The sequence below is a fragment of the Pelecanus crispus genome, chromosome 2, assembly GCF_030463565.1.
Source record: "Pelecanus crispus isolate bPelCri1 chromosome 2, bPelCri1.pri, whole genome shotgun sequence".
Taxonomy (NCBI): domain Eukaryota; kingdom Metazoa; phylum Chordata; class Aves; order Pelecaniformes; family Pelecanidae; genus Pelecanus; species Pelecanus crispus.
In genome coordinates, this window is record NC_134644.1 from 131,015,165 (window position 1) to 131,033,964 (window position 18,800).

An 18,800-nucleotide genomic window follows, 5' to 3' on the forward strand; every position below is an offset into this window, starting at 1 on the left:
ATATCACATAGCTTGGAAACAGAGCACATAATGAAGAATTAAACTATGCACAGAGTAACACTAGCAAAGCAACAGAGAGCAGAATTTATTTCTATAATACAGGAACACAACATTTAGACGTTTCAGAACAACCCCTGTAAGTTATTTTATTTCATGTTATGAAGAGCTTGGTTATTTCTAGCTCCCAAAAAACAGGAGGGGTTGCCATCAGTAGCATTCATTGTCTTTACCTATACAGTTCAAACCCAAATCCCCTTAACAAGCAGTCCTTCCCCATTAATGCCGTGTCACAGTTCTCGTGCCCAACATTACAGCTGTAACCATAGGACCAACCTTTTACAGCATCTTCAAGATAAGTCTTAGGCTATGCTTACGTCAGCAAGAAGTGTGACATGAGCATCTGACTTGTAGAGCAAGACATTTGGTGCTAAGAATCCAGCTTTCACTATGCATATATTTCAAAGGGCCATATTCCAAACAAAAATCTTACCTGGTCCGGTGGACTGAACACTTGCCAAGTAGCCAAGGCACACAGATCGTACGTCCTGCAGTTTAGCTATATCGGAGAAGAACCCCACTTATGCACTGACACCATCATGTGACACAAACTGAAGTGTGAAAAGCAGGGAAGACTCAGATTTATTTCAAGGGCATTCAACTGACCCAAGATAAAAATGGCAGTGTAGGTACACCCTTGTTCTCTTAACAGCTTCCCACACCAACAGAATCCCTCATCAGTGTGGGAATATGCAGGACTGAGGTAAGATCCATTCAGATAATCCTCACTCCAACTAAAGTCAGTTTAATTCTTTTCAGGCTTCAGCATCTATCCTCATGATACTAACTTCAATACCAAAGTCTAGGCCTCCTATATGCAGAAGCAAGCAATAGTCATTAATCTACACAATCCACTTTTAATTAAGCAAGCCAAGAAATCATCAAACTGTCATCGCCTAAATGTCTTCTCTACGCATTGCAACAGTGGTCAAATTTTAGTTACATATGATGAAAACTCAGACCGGCTAAGAAAAGTTTTCCCAATTTGTTTTTTTACCTGATGACAAAGTACCCTAAACTTCCTCAGAGACTTGCACCACACAAGACTACTGATGAGATTAAGTCATGTTCTCTCATCTTTTTTTTTTTTTCCATTCTGAAAATTAATCAGAAAAATATTAACTGCACAGTGTTGCAAGTGCCTGGAGCCAAACTCCTATACATGCAACAAGAATGTTTTCACATGCCAATCCAATATAATCTTTGATTTATTGATGTATACATCTTTTTTATTATCGGGAGCTACAAAACACAGAAAAGATGGATAGCCAAATTACTTGGCTTAATATAAAGGAAATACAACAGATTTTAGAATGAGACTAGAACCCTAACATTTACAAGTATTTTCAATAACAAAAACACTCCATGAAATTCCAAGTTCATCAGTTACTGCATATTTGTTACTAAAAGAAAACAACCTGATCTCTGATCTACAGCCTTAACACTGATGTTATACAGCTTGACTAATAATCTTAAGTGTATCAGTTTTCGCTAGATGAGTGTTCATTTTCCTTTCCTCTTCTCATGTCCAGATTTTTTTTATGTAGTCTCTAACAAGAGGGAAGTACCCCACCCCAAAAAACACCCATACATTTGCTTTCATGCACAATTTTAACACTGTTTTGAGACTTGGTATATATTTTAGTACTGATAATCAACATTTCTCAGCCTACTGCACTTCCTACAGAACACCAAGTCAAAGCTTTTTTTAGTTTGTCTGGAAATATATAGGGACTGCATGGTTTTCTTGGAAAGTGATAACACTGATAACCCACTAAATGAAGAGAACAATTTTTCTAGGCTAATTATAACATGGAATGAATATCCTTTAATAACATTATTATGAGAATAAATACATAAAACAAATGCAATATATTAGCCACATTTCCTCATATACATTCAGAATATAACAAGAAGCTAATAGGCATAATCATCAGAACTAACTAGTTGAAGAAACAAATTTTTACTAAGCCAACAATACTAGAGGAAAGCTGGAAAGTTTATGCAGTAGTAGTAGGCAAAGAAGATGTGATTTCAGTGTTTTCTTGATATTAATTTAAAGACAAGTATACTGTAGTTATAAGCATGAACTGATGGAAGCGTTTAGCTCCGTGCGGTGGCCGTTTGAGGTTGTTCTGACTGCAACTGCTTTCCAAGGTATTCCCTGAAATACAACAAAAAATTAGATTGAGAAACATTCTGGAGAGTGGGGAGTAGGACAGTGGCAGGAAGTACAAAGTAGTGAAAGAGGAAAAAGCTTTTAAGTTTAGACTTATTCCTTCAAATAATGTCTACTGCCGACAGTCAACTGGAGCTACTATGAGAGTAATGAAGCTTTAGATACCCATCATCTATCCCTCTGAAAATACGGTATGAGCCAAAGATCAACAAAACTGGAAAAAGAGAAAGCCCAGTGGTAATATTTAGAAGTCCTGGCAACTGTTACAGAACACCCATGAAGCCCACAGATTTTGCTTGCTGAATATACATATTAGAAGGTGTGGCAAAGTATTTAAAAGGATCTCTTCCCATAACCCAGCTGCATGAGCACAAGTAATACCAATGGACATACTGGCAATTTAACACATAGCCTAGCAAAACAGACACTGACTAAATATGTTCAAGTTTGAAGAAAGAAAAGATATTCAAGCCAGGCCCACTGTATAACAACACTTTAAATAAAGTGTTTTCCTCACCTGCATTTTGAAGTGCACTAAGTAACTTATTTTACACCTGTCCTCTCAACACTGGAACAAACACCCACCAAGTTCTTAGCATTTGCCTTGAGCAACAATATCTAAATTCTATGGAAAAATACTGCACAATTCTTCTGAATGTTCCTATCTTTCAGTGTCTTCTGTGAAAGCAGCTCAACACTTCATAGAACAAAGAAGCTGAAAGAGGTCGTTAGTAATATCTGGGTTGTTGCTTGTTACAGAAAATGAACTTCAATAATTGTATCACTTTATCAGCTGAAAGAGAGGTTTCAGGACCTGTGAAATGTAGGCATTCTTTTTCCATTGCTAGTCACACACTTAGCACCACAGTTTTTCTCACTACACAGGTATACCAACCTACACAGGTTAAACATTAGAAGCAGTTCAGATAAACGTTGTTCAGAATGAAGCCTTTTTTTTAAAAAAAAAAAAAACAAACCCTAAATCAAGAGTATGCACTCTTGCTTTATATCCTGGTTTTGGCTGGGATAGAGTTCATTTTCTTCCTAGTAGCAGGCATAGTGCTGTGTTTTGGATTTAGTAGGAGAAGAATGTTGATAACACGCTGATGTTTTAGTTGTTGCTAAGTACTGCTTATGCTAGTCAAGGACTTTTCAGCTTCCCATGCTCTGCCAGGTGCACAAGAAGCTGGGAGGGGGCAGAGCTGACCCAAACTGCCCAAAGGGCTATTTCATACCATATGAGGTCATGCTCAGGATATAAACTGGGGCAAGTTGGCTGGGGGGCAGCGATTGCTGCTCGGGAACTGTCTGGGTGTCAGTCGGCAGGTGGTGAGCCACTGCGTTGTGCATCATTTGCTCTGTATATTATTAATACTATTATGTTGTTATTATTGCTACTACTATTTTACTTTATTTCAATTATTAAAAAACTGTTCTTATCTCAACCCACGAGTTTTCTCACTTGCAATCTTCTGAATCGCTCCCCCATCCCACCAGGGCAGGGGGAGTGAGAGAGCAGCTGTGTGGTGCTTAGTTGCTGGCTAGGGTTAAACCACAACACCTTTTTTTTTTTTTTTAAGTAAAAAACATCAGTTCCTATTGCAGATTTCAAAAACTAGTTTTCAGTTTAGTGTCCTGTTGAATAGCTTATTTCCTATGCATTACAATCCCTATCACACAATGAAGTTTAGCATCACAACTGTACCACCTGACAGCACTTTTCTCAGTTTTAAAGTTATCTAGAAAAGCAAAGTTCCTGTAAAATATAATGTTAATTTCAAACTCCACTAGCAAAGAAAATAACACACAATTTGTATGCTGAGCCATACATTATGTTTTAGCACCTTCCTTCACAGCTTTATCAGGTGTTGCTGCAGGATCCCAGTCTTTTAATGCTTGGGCTACACTCAATAGATACGACTCTTGATCATAATAGGTAGGTTACCACCCTCAGAGTAGAGACTCCTGAAGGCAAAGAAGGAAATGAGCTGCTCTCTTGTGGTTTTACAGGACTGAAACTGTACCACCAAAATAAACAAAATTGGACAGCCATCCAAAAACACAGCCAGCAACTATGGAAGGGTTTCCAAACTCACTTCCTTCTGCTCCCTCAGTGGTTTTCTTCTTTGTTTCGTGCCTATATGGATGCACTGATTCTAGTATTTCTTCTCTGACATTGTGGAATAATTGCTGGAGGTGACAGAGTGCAGCATATTCAGCAAAAAAATCTCTGAGAAGGCAGAGTAAGGACATACAGTAGATAGTACAGTATCTTCCCTACAAAACCTTCTATTTCAGTCATTCATTTGCAGATGTGAGGTTTAAGTCCAGGGACAAGGAAAAGCTCTTATCCCATTCCCCCATACAGAATGAGTATCTGCAGTTACCACTCCACATTGCCATGCTGCAAACCCAGGTGAAAACCCCATACTGTTCCTACCCCATCATTTCTTTAGCCACCATCAAGGGCCACAGAAATGCAAAAACCTTGTCGCACCTGCTGTTACAAGTAACAGTTAATTTTCTATCTGGTTATCACTTGCAATTGAGTGTCATTCGTTAACCTAGGACAAGTTCTTCCATGGTCTACGCTGGATGATGAGAGGGATTGGTAAGATACCAATAGGAGGGATTTAGACATCTTCTCAACATGAAGCTTTCATGTACAGCCTTAGGAGAGCAGATCAATAGGTTATTCTGCCAGGCCTTTGGTCAATTCTCCCTCCAATCTTCCACTAAAACTCAAGCTACCAAGAGTAGCTAAAGTAGGCCCCTGTTCTTTCTCTGTTAAAATACATACTAAAAGGACAAGAAGATTTAAGCTTTTTATTTTTTTTTCATATTGGTATTTCATCACATCAGGAGGTTAAGTAGCACTGTAAGCTTCAGTCTTCACACATAAATTGGACACAGGTGTCCCTCACTATGCTATTACAAATAAAGTGTCTAAGATTTTTTTTTATTTATCCTGCACTATTACTTAGTTAAATCTTCACAGAAAAACTGTGAGTTTAGAATTACTGTTTTCCCCACAAAATTAAAATTACCTTTAAGAATGCAAGCATTCAACACATTGCACTATAAGAGCGTGTACGATGAAAGAAGGATAGATCCTATCACCAAGATAACAAATCACTTCACAAAATATTCAAAACAATATCTGACAGATTAGAGGTGCAGGCTGCGAGGGAAAGTACTGAGGTATTAGACTTGGTTTTTTAAATTACAAGCTATAAACCCATGAATTGGACCACTTCTCCCTATTTTAAGCTTATTTTGTCAGTCCTTCCCTCATAACTGCAGAAAAAGACCACCTTTACTATAACAAAGGCATTGTGGTTGGTCTTTTGCAAGCACATCCAAGTTTCTAAGATGGTTAACTCAGAAGCAAAAGTACACAACATATGAGTGTGGCCACTACTGGCACAGATTCATGCGTGCCTGATCAGCTCATGCTATAGACTAAGAAAAAAAACATATCCTGCTAACATTTGACATAGCTGAACTTTTAGGCCTGCATACCCATTGTCTTCCAATATACAATCTTACAAGTAGTATCATTTTTCCCTTCTAACCAGGCCAAGCAGATCTGCAGGGTGTCACTCAATGTGTGTTCTACAAGATGTACAAAATTCAAGTACAAAGTTGTGGAAAAAGAGCAAAATACTGTCCTGGCCAACAACAAATTCAGTCACCAATTCTTTCCACTAGAAAGCTGCCTTTTACCTTGAGTAGGCATTGTATTATTTTATATAATACTTCAAAAGCCAGTCAGAAGTAGTAAACATTTTCTCAATACAAATATACCAGCTGTCCAGCAATTATATAAGCCTCATTTTTCTTTTAAATTATTTGAAGGGATGAAGGGAAATTAAATTCTATGTACCAGTAGTCCAGTAATATTAAGCATGTCTACATATAATAGTTTATTCCTTAACTGCTTTCCAGAAAGGGAAAGAAAGTTACCATATGCTTAATGGTGCTCCCTCAAGTTAATAAGCATCTGGAAAAATCAGTGCTCTCCCACATAGACAGACTTATAATTAAGCACATCATTTTGGTATACTCCCCATGCTGGGGTTGTAGAGCTGAACTCTGTGGATATTTCTAAGGTACCTTGCAACAGTTCCTAGTAGCACTAACTTGGAATCAGCACTAGAAACCATGCAACACAGAAAAAGCAGGCAATTCAGCCTCCAGCATTAATAATCAAAATGTAAAGTACCTTGGAAGTTCAAATTTGCAAGTTTAGCTCTTTGGAACAAAAAGTTCTGCTTTGACCATCTTCCTCCCACTGGAACAGAAAGGCCTTTATAAAGGTCAGGTTTAGCCCCCTTCTGACTTCCTCCTACATAAAACCATCCTTATTACAGAGCAGATGAAGCTGGTCCAGACAAGCTTGCATTTACAGTTAACTGCATTCAAATGTGAAACAATTGATTCAGTATAAATTTACAAGAGCACAAAACATTACCTCTGCATTGCAGAGGAGCATCAATACATGCAAGCATAGTACATCACTTTGTAGTCCTCCATTTCTCAACTAAAGCTCAAATCAACAAAACTTGGAACGCCCCATTCTCTCACTTCCTTGGGCTTTCAGAGGTCTGACAGTGAGGCATAAGTCACTTCCATTTGCAAATTAATCTTTCATTCATATTAGAATAACTGTGAGATTCCTTCCACCCTAGCAATTTCCTCTTTACAGGCCTCATCTTTAAACACATGTTTTCCAAGGTATCCAAAGTGCTTTTTCCAAGAAGAAAAGGAAACTTAGAGGTGAATTCATTAATCTGTTGCATCTCCAATCCTTATTTCAATGTGTTGCTTCATTCAGTTTAATTTAATTGGGCTTGTTGGCATGAGACACACTGATAGCTTCAAGCTGAGGTATACTTAAGTGTTATGGTAATTGCAACAAATGCTTAGAGGTCACTTAGGAAAAGGCACAAGGAACTGATCCAACACATAAGCCACCAAATTCAGCAAGTATGGAATAAGGAGATAATTGCAAACTGGCATAAGACCCTATCTGAAAATTTTATACTGATTTTTCAGATTGAGCAAAAGACCACTGTCAACAAACAGTCTAGGGACATGGTTTAGTCTAGTCTACCCTTAATTGGTTTAGTGTGTACTTGGTAATGTTAGGTTAATGGTTGGACTGGATGATCTTAAAGGTCTTTTCCAACCTAAACGATCCTATGATTCTATGATAGATGGGAAAGTCTTAAGGTATATACAACAGATTTCTAGAGGTCATGTGCTAAAAGGAACAAGCCTTGCAGTTTAAGAACTACTATTTTTAGTGTTATACTCCAAATTCCAGTGCAGTTAGGTTTACCTGTCTTTTAAGGAAAACTGAAAATTCTTCTTTCTGGCAGGCAAGGGAAGAAAAGTAGATGAAGCACAGAAGAAACAAAGGGTGCAATTTTACTATTCTCTCTTTTCTAACAAAGTTTATCTTAAATCTTGCTTAAATCCAATTTATTAAAGAACTATGTTAGCCAAAAAAATATTTAACAGTCTTGAACATCTGTAATTTCTAGCTTGTTTAGCAGACTGAGGTTCTTAAGAAGCAGAATACTTTCCTTTGACAAAGAACAATACAAAAATATTGATTTTATTTTTCTCCATCTAGAGTCCCATGCTTTTGAAAGTGAAAATAAAAAGCTAGTTTTGAAGAAATTCTTTCCCTTATGAAAGAGTCCAGAAGTGTAGCAAAGCTACAATAAAAAGTCTGCCACATGACTCGAGCAACTCTTTAAAAGACACTGCCAACATACACTGTTACAGACAAATCATAAAGATACAACAAATAGTTAAACAAACAAGTTCAAAGGAGAGGCAGCAGATGGAATAGTTTGAACAGATAGAACAGATTTGCCATCCTTATGTTGCATTTCTACTGTGGGTCTAATAACCTGGGTTTGTTGAGAGACAGACCAGTTTTGGTCATTTATTGTGGCTTCACAAGTAGGTATTCAAGTTACACAATTGATGCATTCCCAGCTCTAAGCAGGCTAACCTGTCCCTTGAAAGCACTGGTCTTGTAAGTGTTACACTGCTGCAAAAACAACTCCACAGATGTGACAATCCCTGGAACCTTCTGAGCTGTAAACATGAAGCGGCAACATCAGGACAAGGTTGCGACCATCTCTCAAGTCCCCATCTAATCCAGTGGGGGACAAAGCTGGCATGGCCATCCTTGAACCCATTCCAGCCACATACACCTGCCTTTCTCACAGGGCACTCATCCAGTCATTCTGGTGAGACAGTGGTTTTTGTTCATTTAACTCTCAAGCAAATTGTTTCCTCCTAATAAGCTCCCTTGAACCTGGCTACTGCAGTACCACATTAACACTAGTGGTGGCCAAAAGAAAGGCAGATGGAGCTGGAGAGGGGCCACCACAGATGCATTTGCTTTGTCACAGAGCCACAGCCATGGAAGTCAGTAAAGCAAATAAAGAAACCAGGCTCAAATCAAACCTGGAGCTATGTTAATATTTGGTTCCTGAAATAAATATTAGCATGTCATACTGCTGGATCAGAAATTATACTACTGCATATTTTTATATACAAAATATATACTATACATATTTAAGAAAATATATATTTTATACATTACATGCACTGCTCTTCACAGAAGTAAACAGAAGTAGTACAGCTATGAAAGCAGCAAACTAAAAAACAAAGAGGCATCTTCCTAGAGAGCTGGGCTGGGAAGATTGCCCAAGCCAGAGGGCTACCACACAGGAAAACTGCAGTTCTCTTCCGTCACTTGTTTGCAGAATACAATTTTCTTCCTTGACTCATTGGATTAATGCAATATGAAGTATTTCAAGAGGAAAAAAAAAGGTGTTAAAGATTATAAAATATTTGTCTATTATATACCAATGCAGACCATAAGTAGTGCAGAAGGCAAGACAGAGCAAACAAACAAAAAGAAACTAAACAGCCTGAATGGTTGAGCAGAGGGATTTAAACATTAAAGTTTCTTTTTTTTTTTTTCCAAATGAAGCCTGCCTTCAGCTGAATGCAATAATATTAACAATCTACAGATTACCTCCTGATTACTGAAAACATTAGTCACAGCATGGTTTATAGCCCTCCTTATGACGTGAAATGCAAAACTAATGTGTGTCTTCAGACTCAGAAACTGCAAGAACCTCCTCTTCATTCAGCAGTTTCCCTTCAGAGAGGTTTTGTCCATTTTTTGAAAGATTAATTCTAGACTTCCAGTTCACAACTTTACATACAAGCTATAAAGAAACAGGAGATCAATGAGCTCCTATTACAAGGCTATTACTCAAACTTTTTATTAGATTTTAAAAGAAAAACTTATGCAATTCAATATATGCCTTTCTATTAGAGAGACAAGTTATATGTCATTTTTCACTTATAAAATGCGCTATGAGCTAACACTTATACAGAGCCATTCTGTGAATTAAAAAGAACCAACTTGACTAAACCATGCAACTTGGTTTGAAAGTGGGTTTATATTTAATCAGAAGATTTAGTTGCCACAATGAACAGCAAGCAAAATGCTTTCAACACTTAGGAGCTTTAGGTTTGCACAGAATATTTCAGAATGACTGACACAGATCATGTTTAACTGAATTTTCCTATCAGGAAATCAAATCTTTAAGGTACAACTAATCAGAAATGAAATTACCAAAAAGTTACTTCTTTGGTGACATGCTTTTTCAGCATAGCACATGAAAATGAACATTTTCTTTGAAAAAAGAAATGCAAACTGAGCAGGATGTTCAATATTTACAAAATACTTGTTCCACATTAATGGAAGCTCTAGAAAAACTGAAGTGTGGTTTACAAACAGTGCAGATCTCATGACAGAAAACATGATCACAGTGTGAAATCCTGGAGAGCACATGCACAATACAAAACCACAGTCCCTACCTGTATAGAATGAGGCTTTACAAGAACACATATTTACGTTCAAATAAAAAGATGGAACACTCATACTAGATAGCAAGTGTGCCTATAACTAATTGGATTTTTGCCTAACTTGTCTCATTCTAGCTAGGAACTGTCCTCTTAAAAATAGGTATTGTTTTTATCAGGGACACAATCTATCTTCTCAAACTTTTCAGTTAGTTAACCTCTGTTAACTACTAAAAAGGAATTGTATTGATGATGAAGGCTAAGAAACAGGATAAATAAACACAGTGGATTGCATTATCATGTAGGCATTGTTTCCTAGGTTTAGAGCCTACTCTATTAAGCTTTACACATCTGAGTGTTGGGATGGGAGGTGGGGGGGGAAGGGAGCAAACTTCATGGCTGCCAGTTAACTATCATTATACCTTGCATTTCTCACTACCAAAAGCAAGCAAGGAACAGAAGCTATCTTAGGAAACACATGGTGTCCTGGTTTCAGCTGGGATAGCGTTAATTTTCTTCCTAGTAGCTGGCATAGTGCTGTGGTTTGGATTTAGGATGAGAATAATGTTGATAGCAACAACTAAAACACCGGTGTGTTAAGTACTGTGTACACTAGTCAAGGACTTTTCAACTTCCCAGGTGCACAAGAACCTGTGAAGGGGCACAGCCAGGACAGCTGGCCCCAACTGACCAAAGGGGTATTCCATACCATATGACGTCGTGCTCAGTGTACAAGCTGCGGGGAGTTGGTTGCGGGTGAGTGACCACTGCTCAGGGACTGGCTGGGCATCGGTTGGTGGGTGGTGAGGAATGGCATCGTGCATCACTTGCTTTGTATATTCTTATTATTACTATGACTACTACTACTATTTTACTTTATTTCAATTACTAAACTGTTCTTATCTCAACCCATGAGTTTTCTCACTTTTACTCTTCCAATTCTCTCCCCCATCCAGGAGCGAGCAAGCAGCTGTGTAGTGCCTACCACTGGCTAGGGTTAAATCACGACACATGGGCTTTGGAGAGCAAAGTTTATACGAAAGAAAAATAGTGACAAATGCTGAATGTTCCACGCAAACTCTATAAAACCACAGCTTCTAGATATACTGCAAGTCCAGCATACTGGAAATCCTAGGCAGTTGCAGATTTTTTTAACGTCTCTCTCTCCATAACATCATTTTAAAAGACAGAAAGCAAGTGATTTTTGCAGTCAAATCCACCTGTGGTTTCAGCAGCACTTGTATGAATACTGAAGAACTTTTGACCTATAGAGGTTAAACCACTGCATTTTACTTTACATTTGCACAAACAAAAGAGCATAATCACACACGATCCACCTCTGCACATCTCAGCTAGGCGGGATATCATAACAATTCTCTCTTATTTCTGACCTCTGGCCCCCAATTCCCAACAGCACTGCTGCTGACAGAGCAAGAAAAGTAATATGCTGCACTTACTACATGAATCACGAACAAAGTTCCCTGGGCCTAACCCAGCTAGAAGACAAGTGGTGGAAACTGATGGACTGTGTTCTAGATGACCAGTAAGGTCATAAATAAATTACACATTAAGTGCAGAACATCTAGAATTCACCTAGCTCTTCATCTAGCTCTTATTTTAGTGAAGTAATAGAAGGTTGGAATTAACCACTTTAGAATGAAGCCAGGAGACTACAGGTTCACAAATCTTGAAGACAGATTATTCCCACTGCTCAACTTCAGGCAACAAAGCTGCTCTGCACTGCCCTGAAAAACAACCTGCTTCTCTTCAGTGTTCAGAGGGAGCTTGGGCTTCTAACTGTAGGTGCTCTGAGTCACAACATCCCATTCATGAAGTTCAGTAAAATGTTGTGCTGTGAAGCACATGAAAGGCACGTGCTTCATCTGTAGAGATTAACATATTGGGTTTCTTTAAAGCGATAAATGTAAGTGCTGTCAGTTTAGAACTTAACTATTTGATTCTTTTAAAGTCTGCATCATTAAAAACATTGCTCCAACCAGCATTAAGTTCCCAAAACCAGTTCCTAATACTAAAATGGTCAAGTTGGGTATTGCCTCTGAACATCAGCAAAGACAAGGAATAAGGAGATGATGTTTCTCATACACAGTTAAAGCACAAATTAAACAGGACACAAAAAAATCTGCACCATCATTGCCATGCCGAACTCCCCCATCTGCCAATAACAGGTTTTTACCATCAGCATGGGGTGCCACGACTAATACAATTAGTTCAAGTGAGATTAAAACACAGGATAAATTACCATTTAAACACATGAAGTGATGCTAAAAAGACACCTTCGCTCCCTGCTTCAAGTGCATGATCATTTAACATGCAAATGTAACTGGAATATTTCACCTGAACTTACCTCATCTGAGAAGCTGACACCAGTTACTGCTTTTGCCACCTAGTTTCACCATTAAACAGAATGCCTGACAGTCTGGTTTCCCCCCCATTTATCCCTGACTTAAAAACCCCTAAGGAAAGGCCAGCTGAGCAGCCTGTAATGAACTATTCAAATTACTTAGGAGCTAATTGTCTCCAAGTTGAGTTATTAGCAGTCTAATGATACAGCTGCATTTTAAGCAGAATGCCACTTCAGCTGCCCCATGACACTCCTTCCATTCAGGTACCAGTTTTCCTTACTCTGCTGCTTCAGGCACAGCATTTGCACCAAGCCCCAACCTGGCAGAGCAAGCCCTTATTTTCTCAGCCCTTTCTTGCTTAGCTTCCAGATCCAGGAAGAGCCTGACTACCTCCATCATGCATGTGTCTCAGATAATAATGCGGAGTTGTTCCACGCCAGTTAAATTCAAGGGAAAAAAAAAATTGCTTTGAGTGCAATAACCGGAATTCCAAAGCACATGGAACAAAGGGGGAAAATTACTATTGTTTCCCCAGCTCTGAAGAGTAAGGTAAGCAAAACCTTGAAGTTGCCAAGTAATCCATCTTATGACAAAGCAAATCTAAGTCAGTAGGTACTTGAACCGCACTGTGCAGCTGTTGGGGGACTCTGCTCTCTCTTCTCCTCAAACAAGCTATGAAACAGAAGAGCTCCTGACACACATCAGAAGCCAGATCTATACAAAGACAGATGTAGCTTCCTACGTACAAATGATGTATCATTTTTGTAGCTCAAGCTCTCTGATGTCCATTCCAGGGGGAACACTGCTTTGGCAAATATGAGCCAAGGACAATGTGTCCCAAAGGCTTGTTCCAATAAGAATTAAACAAGAACATATCCCCTACAGAGATGACAATATGAATCCGAAAATGGCACCAACTTACACAGATCCTTTTTATTGACACCTCTGAAGATCTGAAACTAGATGTAATTACAATCTCTCTGTCTCAAGTCTACAGGTTCACAAACTGTGAAAAGCAGACACAGAAATGTTCATGCCATTAAAAAAAACCAAGACAAATCTAGAAGACCAGATGTGATATTTTTAAAATTAGTATGCTTAAGTTGAAAATGAGAAAGAGCCAGGTTTCCAGGCATGCAAGAAAACTTTTACTACCAGATTTGTGGTAGGTTTGTGCTGGAGAAAGACCAGAGTTTTATATTTTTATTACCAGGTTTTCAAGACATCAAAACATACATGAAATGAGACCTGCAGAAAGTAAATTCAGTAACTAAGCCTTCCATGCTGTAATCTCTGTTTAGCTACAGCCAGTTTATAATACTCAGAATGCTTCAAATGTATCAGAACAGCATAGTGAGAAAAGAAGCATATCACCAAGCTGAGCAGCAGGGTGGATCACAATATATAATACTGCCCCAAAATTAGGTTGCACATGACCACACATTTAGTCTCCATATCCACACACTCACAAATTCAATGTTATTTACCAAAGTACTCCTTACACGTGGAGAATGTTAACTCTGGATTTGTCACAGTAGGTTATTTAAATGTGTGTTTCTCTGCTACAGAGGGTTCCCACAGTACGAGAGAGGAAGCAGGATAAAATTAATATTATAACACGCACAGAAGTTAAAACCCATATTCTTCAGAAGAAAAGGGGGAAAACTAGCTTTGTTTTACAGAAAATACACTGCAGGGAAAGAGGACAAGAGCTTTTTGTCAGCCTTGCTAGCCTGTCTTCTACAGCAAGTAGGTGACTTAAAGAACCTGTCAGAATATGCTTGATAAACCTTGTTCCCCTACCACTTTCACACTGTTAGTTAGCATCATCACTACTCAGCCTTTTAAAAAGATCACACTGTGTCAGAAGCAAAAACACTGACAAGTTATAGGTACTTCCAAGCACCAAGCTTTTCAGAAATAAAAAGTTATTTAATTTCAAAATTAAATTAGTTGTTTGTATCTCAACATCTATGTTCCAATGTACTCAGATGTACTGTTGCATTTTATCTTTCTCTAAGGCAATGCCAAACTGGAAATATGAGCTTTCATGAAATCATAATTAATAATCAGATTAAGAATTCCTAATTAGTATTTTTAACTCTCTATGCTTTATGCTTAGCTTACCTAATTAGTTTGGCAAGTAATACAAAGTTGTTATGTGACCACTGAAGTTTTCCAGAACTTCAGCCCTTCAATATATAAAGCCCCAATATAAAGGTCCTGTGCTCTGTTGGAAAGGCAGCATCATGACCAGCAAGTTCTTCAGGGGTTTTGGAGCTTTATTAGAGAACTAGTCAGAGAACTAGTCAACAAACAATGAAAGAAAAACCTCACTTCAAATGTTATTCTCGGCAACGATGAAAGAGATACCAGTGAGTGATTTTCAACTTCATCTAACCAACCAGCCCATAAGCTTCTGCTACTCCAGGAGCTCAAGAAAAATTATACTTGCACCTCTTAAAATGGCAACAGAAAAGTAACAGCGTAGAGTGGGGGAAAGGACTAGAGCAAAGAACAACAATGCAAAAGAATGGTCAGGCATGCACTTCGGCAGTTGCTTTGCAATTAAGTACTTGAAGCATAAACTCTTACAACTACATCAAGCTATGATTCCTTCAGCCGAGATTACGTTAGCTTGCTAAAATACCTACACACATCCGTAACATTTTGAAGACTGTAGTTTTGCAAGCCTAAATTACAGCTCATATTAAATATTAAGCAGTTCAAATAAGTTAAAATATATTGTTTGAATGAATTACTCATGTGACATTCAATCATGCAAGGTCAAGCTACTCAATTCAACTGCAACAAAAATATACAGAAAAACTAGCTAAGATCTTACACATCAGCATCACTTTGCTCTATCATTGAAGGACTGCAGTCTTACCACATTAAAATGTTATTTCCCCCTTACAGAAATCTGCTGTCTTCAATCCTCTCTCCACAGCCTAATATTTCTTACTGTTAGTAGTATGTTAAATAATTTTCACATACCAGTTGTGAACCATCAGCTTCTGCACAGCCAGTAGTGCATTATAACGAACTTGTTGGTCTTCATGATGCATGTGGTTCATTACCAGCTGTTTACCACCAAGTTGTTCAATCACTCTGAAAGAGAGGATGGGAGCAGTTTTTTTGACATTACTTAGCTTCTGAGTAGCTATCCTATGCAACAACTTCATGCTCAAGGCATTAAGAGGTTAAATTTAAGTCACATAATATTTATTTTATTAGAAGTATTTATTTCCTAACATATACATCTTATTTGACATTACAAATGCAGATCTCTCATACTACCTCCTGAATTTTCAATTAAGAATTAGTAACATCAGAAAGTGTTTGTACTGGATTCCTCTGTTTACTACCCACTAACTAATTCCATAAATTTTGAAATAAACAACAATTAAGGAAGGAGCCCTTTCCAGAGAGGGTTATTTACCCAGCTTGCTAAAGAACTCAATGTTGGCTTGAGAGGGTTGGCAGGGTACAGCACTCTATATTATTAGTTAGGAGGAGGTAGTGCCCTCCCCTCCATAAATTGATGAGGTCACTCCACTTTTTTGCATGAATAAAGCCCCAGTCCAGCACTGCCTAATCCAGAAAAAATGCTTGTAATCACACCAACACCTATTAAACCAGGCACTTGGTACTCCTCATAGTGCTTTTTGCCATTCAAACTGTACTAGAGCCACAGCTATTCTTGCACAAGATGCAGAACTGCCTGCTAAGTTACTGTTTCCAGAAAAACAATATGTTTGAGCTGCATCTTTCAGTACAAACTTCACCATAGTAGCCAGCCATAGCTTTTTAATAGCTATACTAAATCCCATAGGAAATACTGATGAAACCTTGTATCACATGATGAATATATTCTTTCTCAAAAAAAAAAAAAAAACCAAACAAAAAAAACAAAACCAAAAAACCAGGAAGGCAACACACTTAAAACCTGAAAAAGTATCACATCCAGCATTTTGGTCTGTCATAGAAAGAAAGTTTGGAAAGAATTTGCAAGCAATACATAAACTGATTACTCACTGACTTGCATATGTTTTTTTTACATCAGTTCTCTCACAGGTCACTGAGTAGTTAAACATAATATCCTGTGAAGAGGCTATTGTTTGCATTACTCTTAACCTGATGCTATCCTGCCATTCTAAGCTTGCATTAGCTGTTTGCTTTATTACTGTTCTTTTCATGGCCAAAATAATGCATTATTGCTGCACAACACAACATGTTTTTGTAAACTGCAGAACAGTACAAAGCCATAGCGTGGAAATGAAAAAGAGAATTTCCCATTTCATTTTATAACTCAGTCAAAACCATCCTGGAGACCACAGGGAATATTATTTCCCAACAGTATTAAAACACAGAAGGATGTTTCATACAGGAGGAAGGTATTCAGAAAAGTGTAACTGTTTTAAGCTGGAAAATCCTCACCAAGCATTCAAGAAGTTATTAGTAATGTAACAGATTCAAAAACACCTTTATGTCTGCCTTAGGCTGTCTCACATTTTTAATCACGAGTTAAATATAAAAGCACTGCACACAAAGACAAGACTATGAAACACAAACAAGAATTTTTTCCTCATTACAGGACTGACTTGAACACTGAATTTTCAGGAATTGAAAGGAGGTAAAAAAGGCATTAAACTGAAAAGCTTCCTTATGCTAGGAGCACGCAAAAAAACAAAATGGAAAGTTAAAATCCTATAATCACAAAAGGAAATAAGAGTATTTCAGATTAGAGTACATCACTGAAATTACAGCTGAGAATATGAAGAGTCAAAGAACAGCGTTACCATTCTTGCATAACACTGCCTACTGGTACAAATCACTTCCCAGCCATGTGTTTTAGACCAAAAGATAAGCAACTGTGAGGAAGGTTCACAGTGAATCCTGTTCCTTCAAGTTCCAAAACTGCTCAAAACACTACTTTTAATTCTGTTTTCCGTCTCCTCACCTTCTGCTTACTTTACAGCAGTAATAGAGCCCAGTGGGCCAGTTATGGTATGTGCACATCTTCTGCAGGGACTGTTCCCCATAACAACAGTGCACTAAGCCAAAACAGTGGCAATTCAAGCAAGTTTCTGGATGCTGAGGGGCCAGATTTTAACATGACCCATTTAAAGGGAGAAAGAAGAAACAGAAGATGAAGACAAATGAGAACAGTTTAGACAGTTAATAGCAGAAAATATTAATACAAAATCCACACTACATACCTAAAAGCAGACCAAGGTGAAAAAGGGAATGCAATTAAGCTGTTTGAGTCATGAGCTGAAGAAGGGAATGGCTTTAGGCGTCAATCTCTTGTACATTCAAAACATAAAACCCCTGCTCATGGCATTCAGGTGATTGAAAGTGTTGATCTTACATAGCAGTAACCTTGGGCCATACGGAAGTTGTACTGGAGGCTGATGTTTAGCCCACATTTATTTTCAGTGACAGGAAACACCAATGTGTACTTTATTTCTGCTGCTACATTGTGAGAAAATGCATGTTGGTGAGCCTCATTAGATGCAATTTTAAAGGCAAGTTAAAACTATTTAAGCTGACAACATTACTACATTTTTGCCTGGTTGTCCTCTATTTAGTTTAACGAACATTTTCTTTTGTCAGACAAAGGGAAAGGTTAGCCAGAACTGTAACTCTAGTTCTCCAGTGTGCACAGCAGGTAAACTCAAATTCATCTCTGCAACCTTCGAAGGCTGAAGGACAATCCAGTTAAGAATTGAGGAATACTTAAAGGAAACAAATTATTTAAGACATTTGAATTCTCTTATTCTTCTAAACCAACAAATAGCATCCATTCTCAAAGTGAGTCATGCAATGAGAGCGTGAAATACCAACTAGGTGTGGGAGCAGTAAACAACTATATATCAAAAACATCATGGTAAGAAATGGACTATTACATGGGACCTGACACACAGTCCTTAGGTATTTTAAGCTTTTAGTCCTAAAACTGCTGAAGTCATACTTAGTAAGAATACACTGGATTACAAAGGAAATTCTTGAAGAGAAAGAGATTGGGGCATTTTAGTTTGTCCATCAGAACAGAAAGCTAAATAAACCAAGTCCATAAGCAGAAAGCAGCTAAAGTATTAGATTTGATATAGGAATGTGGGTTAGAATAGTATTTAGGACACTTCTTATTTGCTGGTGACCACTCCTTTTGAAGGTGGACACACTTTTGAACAGGTTTAACAGCCTGGGAGCTGAACGGAGCTATGGTCCCAGCAGCAGTACATTTTCCCAACTACAGACAGAGAGATACAGGTCCTGTTTATCCAGTCATC

At 38.0% G+C, this 18,800-nt stretch overlaps 1 protein-coding gene across 1 annotated transcript in view; it reads right to left on the reverse strand.

Annotated features, from left to right (window-relative positions):
* Positions 1-1,264: 1,264 nt before the first annotated feature.
* The window catches only part of ATP6V1H (ATPase H+ transporting V1 subunit H), a 51,416-nt gene continuing 33,880 nt past the window's right edge, over positions 1,265-18,800 (reverse strand). The window contains exons 13-14 of the mRNA XM_075704839.1: positions 15,502-15,615; positions 1,265-2,221 (exon numbers count right to left, since the gene is read on the reverse strand). Coding sequence (XP_075560954.1) covers positions 2,161-2,221; positions 15,502-15,615 — 175 coding nt within the window. The 3' untranslated portion in view covers positions 1,265-2,160. The remainder of the gene's footprint in view (positions 2,222-15,501; positions 15,616-18,800) is intronic.